Genomic DNA, 10,794 nt, shown 5'->3' with positions numbered 1-10,794 from the left:
CTTTAGAGTGCCATAGATGACTGTGGGTTGCCACCAGGGCTGACACCTGGAACTAAACAACACATGCAGAAGACTGAAATGAGGCACAGGTTAGGTTTTAGAATTCTGCAGCTGTGGTACCAGCGACTAGGCCTTTTGTCATTCAAAGTCCCCTCATGTCATCACTGGGCCAGTTTTATTTACTCTTCCTAAAGATGTCCAAGGTTTATGAGAAGCTTAGGATTCCATTAATCTATTCCAGTATTCTTTTTGTTAAAACACTACTAATAAAAAAGAATTACTTAGAATATCTAAAAGTACCTTAATTAAAAACCTTTGGCTCTTTGTTCCTTAAAACAAAGTCAAAATTCCTTAGCCTGGCATTTGAGATTTTCCCACAATCCAGTCTAATCTACCTTTACAACTTTATTCTCCACTATGCCCCTTGCTCAGATTTAACTGTTCTCTGGTTCTTGTACACAGTTGACACCTTCCTCCTTCCTTTGTGTTTTTCTTCTCCCTGTCCCTCCTGCCAGAAATCTTCTAACCATCACCAGCACATCCAAGTTAAATTCCAAGTTCTTTATGGCTGGGTCTGTAGTTACCTCTGTTCCTCATAGTGCCTAGCACAGTGCTTTTGCATGATAATATGAATGCTTTTTGAATGAATATGTAATACTTGATCTTATAACACCTCCCTTGTTGACAACAAAGGATGAAATCTGGTAAAATGTATTTTAAACAACCCAAATGTCTATCGTCTCATGAACGGATAAACAAAATGTGGGATATTCATACAGTGGAATATTTTCCAGCCATAAAAAGGAATGAAGTACTGATACATGCTACATAATGGATGAACCCTGAGAACATAAACTAAGTGAAAGAAGCCAGACACAAAAGGCTACATATCATATGATTCCATTTATATGAAATATTTGGACTAGGCAAATCCAGAGAGGTAGAAAGTAGATTAGTGGTTGCCTGGGGCTGTGTGGAGGGGGAATGGGGAGTGACTACCAATGGGTATGGAGTTTTCTTTCGGGATGATGAAAATATTTTGGAATTAGAGAGTAGTGAATGGTTGTATAACTTTGTGAATATACTAAAAACCAGTCAACTGTATACTTTAAAAGGGTCAGTTTTATGGCACGTGACGTAAATCTCAATTTAAAAAGTTAGATAATCACAACTTCTTTCCTGATTTTTAAAAAATGTATTTTGAGTTCATAGAAGAAAAATCATTACGTGAAACCATAAAGGTATAGAAAAAAGGTTGACTCCTGATTGCCAGGTACTTTACCTATGTTATGTTATTTGCATTTTGTAGAAAACCTATGCTAAGGCAGGTATTACCATCCTTACATTAGAGGTGAAGAAACCAAACCTCACAGTCTAATTATTTTGTCCAAGGTAATAAAGTCTAGGTTTGAACCCAACTCCATCTAAATCCCATGTTCTTAATATTATACGCAGCTGGAAGGTATGAATACTAAAGGCATGCATATATAAAAAAGATAAATTATTCATGATTTTCCCCTGAAATTGTTATTTCTTTTTTAGAGGCTGGAAAAAATTCAAAAAGTCCAGTTAAATCGCACTAAAGTGAAGAGTAAGCAAAGTGAACCCAGCAAGCACTCAGGGTTTTCTACCTCAGACAACAGCACAGCCAACACTCCCCAGGATTACAGTGGGAATATGCAGTCATTTCCATCCAGGAGCCCTTCACAAGGCGATGAAGATTCTGCTCTGATTCTAACCCAAGACAATTTGAAAAGCTCAGATCCAGATCTGTCAGCCAACAGTGACCAAGAGTCCGGGGTGGAGGATTTGAGCTGTCGGTCTCCGAGTGGAGGGGAGTGTGTACCAAGTGAGGACAGTGGCAAGGACCGGGATTCTGACGAAGCCGTGTTTCTCACTGCCTGAAGTTTCCTTTTAGAGTTCCAAACTAAAGGGCACACAGAAACACTTTCCAAAAATAAGGGAACAGTGCAATTTAAAATAACAACTCAAGAAATGGTATGTGTCGAGAATTATAAAATCTACCAATGAAAAGGGAGAAAACGGCCAACTCTTAGATGTTGAAGAACAGGAAGTAGTCATTTCTTTTACCAAATAAATGTAAGGAAAATTACTCCCTATTTCAAAAATCATTCTAGATTATAGAAGTTTTATTCACTACAGAGCAATGACCCCTACCATCACCTGAGGTTACTGAGATGAATCTTCCTTGTCATAGCATGCATCTGCTCAGAAAAGTGCCCTGACCCCTTTCCCTCGCACCTCTTATCATCTTCAATCTTTTCCCTTATTTCACTTCCAGATGCATATTTTGTTTTCTAAAGCTAAACATTTGATGTTACCTTCCCGCCTGACGGTTATCGATATTTCTAATAACAGAGCACATTGTTGACATGCACCCTTTTTGGTTAATAGACATATTTCTGTAACTGAGGAGCTTTGTAATTGATTAAGCTTATCTTTCAGATTAATTTTCCCTTAGATAATCTGAATTGTTATAATAATTTTGTTGCCTTTTCTTTGAATTTCTTCTCATCATTTAAAAAAGCTAAAACTTATAACTCACTTTTTCTCTAACACGGGTCTAATACCTAATAAAGTAGAAGCAACATTTACTCTCTGGTTCTTAAATATGAGTTCAGATCATATTAGCTTTTTAAATAACAACCCTTTGTTACTATTCTGGAGACGACATTACCAAGATAGTGTGGGCCAACAGCCAGCCTAATCCCTGAAGTATAACAACGTAAAGTTAAGTAGGCTAATATTTCAGTGAGGGAAAATCCCAGTTCAGAGCTAGAGAATTTGGTTGTTATGTCTATTTAACTAGTGGAATAAGTTTTCTCACCTATCATTTTAGAAGTTGTATAACTGGTTAATATGGTTTAATTAACATTAGTAACATCTGATGACCACTGACTGCTGAAAGTTCTGAAGAGTTTTTATGTTTTGCTAAGATACATATCTGAAGCAGAATCAGTCCCTCGTCTTTTGATTAAAAAACAGGACTTAACTAGGTGACCTAACCTTTTGATCTGAAGAAACTTAGTGGAGAAAAGTTGCCATGTTTGGACAGAGATAAGTAATATTCACACTGTGTGGTTTTAAATTATTAGTACATTCTAGAATGTAAAAGGATTAAGTTAAACTTTGCCTCATCAATATTTTGAACACGTGAAATTTTTAAATAGGATAACGTATTAAATTTTGCTGAAATGGGAACAGAGTAAAGAGTAAGGGGAGAGGAGTGATGGCATCAAGATGGCAACATAGGTGGTTCCTCACTTTGCTCCCCTACAAAAACAACAACAAACAACAGTTCATGGACAGGACACCACTGAGAGAATCCTAGAACTTGGGAGTGAGGCTGAGGTACCACCTCACACCAGAGACCAAGATGGACTCCATTAGAAGGGTAAGAGGAATGGCTACATGCTGCCTGCATAGCTCCTACTGCAGGCTGGTATAGCACCATACCCAGAGGTCTCCCCTGAGCCCACAGTTCCTTCAGTGGGAAGAGAGCACCCAGGGGTGACATCCAGTACCCCAGCACTGTGGGTCACTTTGTGGGAACCCCTACTCTGGTTTCACCCCATGGGGATTGCAGGGGAATCTGTGGGGCTCAACCACTGGGAGTCTAATTGAGATGGAGGAGGTGAGAGGGGCTTCCGACGACTGGTACTTGGGTCTTGGCAGACTGAGTGCCTACCCGCAGAGCCCAAGTAGTAGTCCTAACCAGTGGCTTTATTCATCTGCTGAGTCAGATCTTTGGTGCAGTCTGACCAGGGAATTCAGCAGGGTGCAGGTCTGCCAAATTGGGTCACGGTCCCTAAAAGAGGAGTACTGTCAGCTATGGAGGCTGGTCTGCTGGTACCCATGCAGAAGAGTTGAGCCATAGCCCTACCTGCTGTGGATTTCAGCTCCTGGCCCCTCTTGATCAGAAAGCCTGTTTGGGAAAATGTGGGAATTGCCTAAAGTGGGGCCTCCCAGTCCTGCCCAGGCAGGAGCCAAAGACACAGCCACACTCACTGTAGAGCACAGCCCCCATTCCCATGTGATGGGAAGGGTTGGCAAGAACACCTGGAAGCTGTATAATCCACAAACTCTTGAGCTGAGCGGTGAGGGCACAAAGCTCATCACCTGCAGAACAAAGCCAGTGACCCTGTTTGGCCAGAGAACTTGGGACATGGGTTGGCTTGAGCCAAGACCACAAAGAGCATTAGTGGCCTTCAAGCTGCTCTCCTGCTGTGCCAGAGCAGAGAAACTAATTTATAGCCCCACTTATTGCCGCATACAGCCTTCAGGCTGCCTGACCAGGGAACCTTACCAGAGCACATGGGAAGTTGCATAGCCCATCCAACAACCCTATTTTCCATTAACAGAAGGCACATCCTGTGGCTTTCTCTGTCTGCAGAGCAAAGCTGGTGGCCTCACCTGACCAGGATATTCAGTGCACACTTGCCTGATTTGGGTCCCCAGGCAGCAAGCCTTCCAGGCCCTGGGTCCTGTCCTGCTGCCCTATCAAGCAGGGTAGCAAATTCATAGCTCCAACTACTGTGTAGTCCTGACCATCTGATAAGCCTGACCAGAGAATCCAGGCAACTGCAAAGCCCATCCTACATCTTCACTTGTGCAGGGAAACAAGCCAGCAGTCCTATCCAGCTGTCGAGCTGTTCTCAACCAATGGCACATCCTCCTACCACTAACCTCAGAGCTCAAATAGTTGCCTTACCCCAAAAGAGACCCTAAAAGCATGCTCCACTTACCCAAAGACATTACCAACAGACACGTCCAGAAACCCAAACTGAGCTGACTGGTGAAGAACTGTCTCTGCCAAAGCGATCCTGCAAAATCTGGAAGAGGAGACCACTTATTCAAATGTACACATACCAACATAACAAATCAAGGATCATGAAAATCAGGTAAATATGACACCACCAAATGAAACTAATAAAGCTCTCATACTTGATCCTAAAGAAATGGAGTTCTATGAATTGTCAAAGAAATCAGAATAATCCTCTTAAAGAAGTTTAGTGAACTAAAAGAACACACGGACAACTAAATGAAATTAGGAAAACAATGCATGAACAAAATGAGAAGTTTGACAAAGAAATAGAAACCATCACAAAAAAACAAACAGAAATCCTAGAGCTGAAAAATATAATACCTCACTGAAGAATTCAATAGCTTCAAAAGCAGACTTGACCAAGCAGAAGAAACAATCAGTGACCTGGAAGATAGGACAACTGAAATTATCCAGTCAGAGGAGCTAAAAGGAAAAAGGAGAAAGAGTGAAGAAAGCCTATAGGAATTATGAAACACAATGAAAAGAAACAATATTGACATTATGGGGATTCAAGAAGAAGAGAAAGAGAAAGAGACAGAAAGTATATTTAAAGCAATGATGGCTGAAAACTTCCTAAATGTGGTAAGAGAAACAGATATCCAGATCCAAGAAGCTGAAAGGACCCACAATAGGCTGAACCCAAATAGGCTACACAGAGACATTATAATTAAATTGCCCAAAGTCAAAAACAAGGAATTTTAAAAGCAGCAAGAGAAAAGAGGTTACCTACAAGGGACCCACCATAAGACTATAGGTGAACTTCTCAATAGAAACTTTTCATGCCAGAAGAGAATGGGATGACATATTTAAAATCTTGAAAGAAAAAAACTCAACCAAGAATTCAATACCTGGCAAAGCTGTCCTTCAGAATTGAAGGAGGGATAAAACTTTGCCAAACAAATGCTGAGAGAGTTCATTACTACTAGACCTGCCTTACAGGAAATGCTAAAGAGAGTTCTTTGAGTTGAAATAAAAGGATGCTAATTAACATCATAAAAACATAAGAAGGCAGTATAAAACTCTCTGGTAATGCTAAATATATAGTCAAAGTTGGATTCTGTAATGGTGTAATGGTGGTGCATAATTCATTTACACCTCTAGTTCAAAAGTTAAGAAGCAAATAGAACAAAAAGAAATAAACAGCAATACAATAATAGTTGGGGACTTTAATATCCCACTCAACACTGGATAGATCATCCTGAGAATCAATAAGGAAACAGTGAATTTGAATACCGTAGAACAAATGGAACTAACAGACATACAAAGAACCTTCTATCTGACAACAGCAGAATACACATTATTTTCAAGTGCACATAGAACATTTTCTAGGATAGACCATATCTTAGGCCACAAAACAAGTCTTAGAAAATTCAGGAATATTGAAATCATACTAAGTGTCCTCTCTGACAACAGTGGTATGAAACTAGAAATTGATAAGAAGAGGAAAACTGAGAAATTCACAAATATGTGGAAATTAAACAACAGTCTCCTGAACAACTAATGGATCAAAGAAAAAATTAAAGGGAAAATGAAAATGTATCTTGACACAAATGAAAATGAAAACACAACATACCAAAACTTATGGGGTGCAACAAAAACAGTGCTAAGAGGGAAGTTCACAGCAACAAATGCTTATGTTAAGAAGCAAGAAAGATCCCACATGAACAACGTAACTCCATGCCTTAAGGAACTTCCAAAATTAGAAGGAAACAGTAAACATTAGGGCAGAAGTAAATAAATAAATAGAGAACAGGAAAACAATAAAAAAGATTAACCAAACTAAGAGTTGGTTCTTTGAAAAGATAAACAAAATTGACTAACCAAGGAAAAAGAGGGAGGACCCAGATCAACAAAATTATAAATAAAAAAGGGGACATTACAATTGATACCACAGAAATACAAAGAATCATAAGAGGCTACTAGGACAATTACATGCCAACAAACTGAACAACCCAGAAGAAATGGAAAAATTCTTAAAAAAATACAAACTACCAAGACTGAATCAGAAAGAAATAGGAAGTCTGAATAGACCAATTACTATTAAGGAGATTGAATCAATAATCAAAAATCTCCCAATGAAGAAAAGTCCAGAACCAGATGGCTTTGCCAGTGAATTTTACCAATATTTAAAGAACTAATGCCAATCTTTCTCAAACTCTTCCAAAAAACTGAAGAGGGAACACTCTCAAACTCATGTTACAAGGCCAGCATCACCATGATACCAAAGCCAGAAAAGGACACTAACAAAAAAGAAAACTACAGACCAATATCCCTCAGGAATATAGATAAAAAATGCTCAATAAAATACTAGGAAACTGAATTTAGAAGCACATTAAAAGGATCATTCACCATGATCAAGGGATTTATACCTGGGATGCAAGAATGGTTCAATATATGCAAATCAATCAATGTGATACATCACATTAATAGAAAGAAAGAAAAAAATCATATGTTCATCTCAATAGACATAGAAATAACAGCTGACAAAATTCAACATCCATTCATGATAAAATTCTCAAATTAGGTGTAGAAGGAACACACCTCAACACAATAAGGGGCATATATGATAAACTCACAGCTAATATACTCAGTGTTTCGTGAAAAGGTTGAAAGCTTTCCCTCCGAGATCAGAAACAAGATAAGGGTGTTCACTCTCACCACTCCTATTCAACATAGTACTGCAAGTCCCTGATAGAGCAATCAGGCAAGAAAAAGAAAGAAAAAGGCATCAGAATCAGAAAGGAAGAAGTCAAATTGTCTCTATTTTCAGATGACATTTTATGTATAGAAAATCCTAAAAAGTCCACCAAAAAACTGTTAGCTGTACTCAATGAATTCAGTAAAGCTGCAGGATACAAAATTAACATACAAAAATCAGTAGCATTTCTATACACTAATAATGAATTATCTGAAAGAGAAATAAACAAAATGATCCCATTTACAATAGCATCAAAAACAATAAAATACTTAGAGCTAAAAACCAAGCAGGTGAAAGATGTCTACTTTGAAAACTGCAAGACACTGATGAAAGAAATCAAAGACAACACAAATAAATGGAAAGGTAACCTGTGTTCATGGATTGTAAGCATTAATATAGTTAAAATGTCCATACTGCTGAAAGCCATCTATAGATTCAATGCAATCCCCATCAAGATTCCAATGAGATTTTTTACAGTAGAAAAAACAATCCTAAAATTTATGTGGAACTACAAAAGATCTTGAATAGCCAAAGCAATCCTGAGAAAGAACAAGAAAGTGGGAGGAATCGCACATCTTCATTTCAGGCTATACTATAAAGCTATAGTAATCAAAACAGAATGGTACTGGCATAAAAGACGACAAATGATCAATGGAACAGAATCAAGAGCCCAGAAATAAACCCAAGCATATAAGGTTAACTAGTATTTCACAAAGGAGCCTCGAATATTCAATGGAGAAAAGACAGTCTTTTCAATAAATGGTCCTGGAAAAACTGAATATTCACATGTAAAAGAATGAAACTAGACCTCTATCTTACACCACTCACAAAAATTAACTCGAAATGGATGAAAGAATTAAATGTAAGACTTGAAACCATGAAACTCCTAGAAAAAAACACAGGTAATAAACTCCTTGACATGGATCTTGGCAATGATTTTTTGGATATGACACCTACAGCACAAACAACAAAATAAAAAGTAAACAAGTGGGACTAAATCAAACTAAAAAGTTTCTTGCACAGCAAAAGAAACAATCAACAAAGTGAAAAGACAACCTACAGAATTGGAAGATATCTGTAAACCATATATCTGATAAGGGGTTGACATCCAAAGTATATAAAGAACTTATACAACTCAATAGCAAAAAATACAATCCAATTAAAAAATGGGCAAAAGACCTGAAGAGACATTTTTCCAAAGATGTACGAAAGGCCAACAGGTAAATGAAGAGGCTCAACCTTACTAGTCATTAGGGAATTGGAAATTAAACCCAGGACAAGACAGCACCTCACACCTGTTAGGATGGCCATCATCAAAAAGACAAGAGTTAACAAATACTGACAAGGATGTGGGAAAAGGGAACCCCTCTGCACTGTTGGTGGGATTGTAAACTGGTACAGCCACTATGGAAAACAGTATGGAGGATCCTCAAAAATTAAAAATAGAACTACCAGTGATCCAGCAATTCCTCTTCTGGGAATACATTCAAAGGAAATGAAAACATTAACTCAAAAAGATATCTGTAACCCCATGTTCACAGAAACATTATTTGCAATAGCCAAGACATGGAAACAACCTAAGGATCCATCAATGGATGAATGGATAAAGCAGCTCTCGCATATATATATATATACAATGGAATATCATTCAGCCATAAAAAATGAGGAAATCCTGCCATTTGTGACAACATGGATAGACTTTGAGGGCATTATGCTAAGTGAAATATGTCAGACAGACGGACAAATACTGTATGATCTCACTTATATGTAGAATCTCCAAAAAAATAAACAAAACTAATTCATAGAAAGAGATCAGATGTGTGGTTACCAGAGCCACTGGGGTGGGGGAAGGAGGAATTGGGGATAGGTGGTCAAAAGGTACAAACTTCCAGTTAGAAGATAAATAAGTACTAGGGATGTACTGTACGGCATGCTAACTATAGTTAACACTGCTTTATGATACATATGAAAGTTGTTAAGGAAGTAAATCCTAACAGTTCTCATCACAAGGAAAAAAATGTTCTTTTTTTTGCTTTCTCTGTTTATTTTATCTATATGAGATGATGGATGCTAACTAAACTTATTGCAGTAATCATTTCACAATATATCTAAGTCAAACTACTATGCTGTACACTTCAAACTTATAGAGTGATGTATGTCAATTATATCTCAATAAAACTGGGGTAAACAAGAAAGGGCAAGAAAGCTATATTGCTGAAATCTCTAGTATGAAAGATTTCGAGGGAGTGTAACAATGTAAATGAAATAATATAGTATAATTGTAACTGTGTTAATTATATTTGAAAATATAACTTGAATATGTTAGAGACTTATAAAAGTACTCTTAATGTAAATAAAGAGTGTGCAATTCTTTCAGAATATAAAATTTGAGCATGCTCTACTGAGCAGTTCCCACTTAAGTACAAGGAACGTTTGTTTTCTGCGATATACTGTATGTAGTAAGGAATATCTTCTTAATGATAAATACTTAGGATATAGTTATAATGGCTTTTGCATTGTATAACATAACTCACTTCATGCCATTCTTGTAGTTATCAACTGAGAAACTTCTTTGCCTAATATTGAGGATGCGACTCTAATTTCTTCCATTTGGCAGTGTACATCTACAAAAATAACTAAATAATTAAAAATTTTTAAAAGAATGACACAGTAACTATACCAAACAAAACTACACATTTATTTTGAAAAGCAAATAGTATAAATATTTGATATTTTAAAATTTAATTCTTTAATGTGATGTCTTTCACATCAGACATATAAACTCTTTTTCCAGCCCCCTCAAACATTTTACAACGTATTATAATTTATGCATATATTCATTTAGACTAGTTATTAGAAGGTAACCTAACACTGAAATTTATATAACAGGTTACATTTATTGCTTATTAAAACTTTATGGTGCTTTCACAGGGCCCTGAAAGAGCACGACCAATCCAAGAAGACTAAAATCTGTAACAGTAAGTTCTCATTTTATATCAAACATCAATCAGGAAGTATTTTATTTAGGGCAGGTGGTTTAAAGCATAGGGAATAAACCAATGTCAAGCTAACTCAAGGCAAATTACTTCCCAACTAGTAATATTTAGAGCTCAGGAGCTCTAAATGTTATTATTTAGTGATATTCAGGCAAATTTAATGACATGAAGTAGGTAAGAATTTTGATCATGTTGCAGCAATCAACAAAGGAACTTTTTTAGAAGGAAAGTGGAGAGAAGGGAAACCCTAGCAT

At 37.1% G+C, this 10,794-nt stretch overlaps 1 protein-coding gene across 2 annotated transcripts in view; it reads left to right on the top strand.

Moving 5' to 3' along the window:
- The window catches only part of MTMR7 (myotubularin related protein 7), a 105,807-nt gene extending 103,192 nt beyond the window's left edge, over positions 1–2,615 (top strand). For both annotated transcript variants that reach the window (XM_070598290.1, XM_070598289.1), the window contains exon 14: positions 1,543–2,615. In XM_070598290.1, coding sequence (XP_070454391.1) covers positions 1,543–1,905 — 363 coding nt within the window. In that variant the 3' untranslated portion in view covers positions 1,906–2,615. The remainder of the gene's footprint in view (positions 1–1,542) is intronic.
- Positions 2,616–10,794: the final 8,179 nt, after the last annotated feature.

Source organism: Equus przewalskii, chromosome 28 (assembly GCF_037783145.1).
Source record: "Equus przewalskii isolate Varuska chromosome 28, EquPr2, whole genome shotgun sequence".
Classification (NCBI taxonomy): Eukaryota; Metazoa; Chordata; class Mammalia; order Perissodactyla; family Equidae; genus Equus; species Equus przewalskii.
Note: the sequence above shows the minus strand (reverse complement) of the source record. Positions and strands in the feature narration are given on the sequence as shown.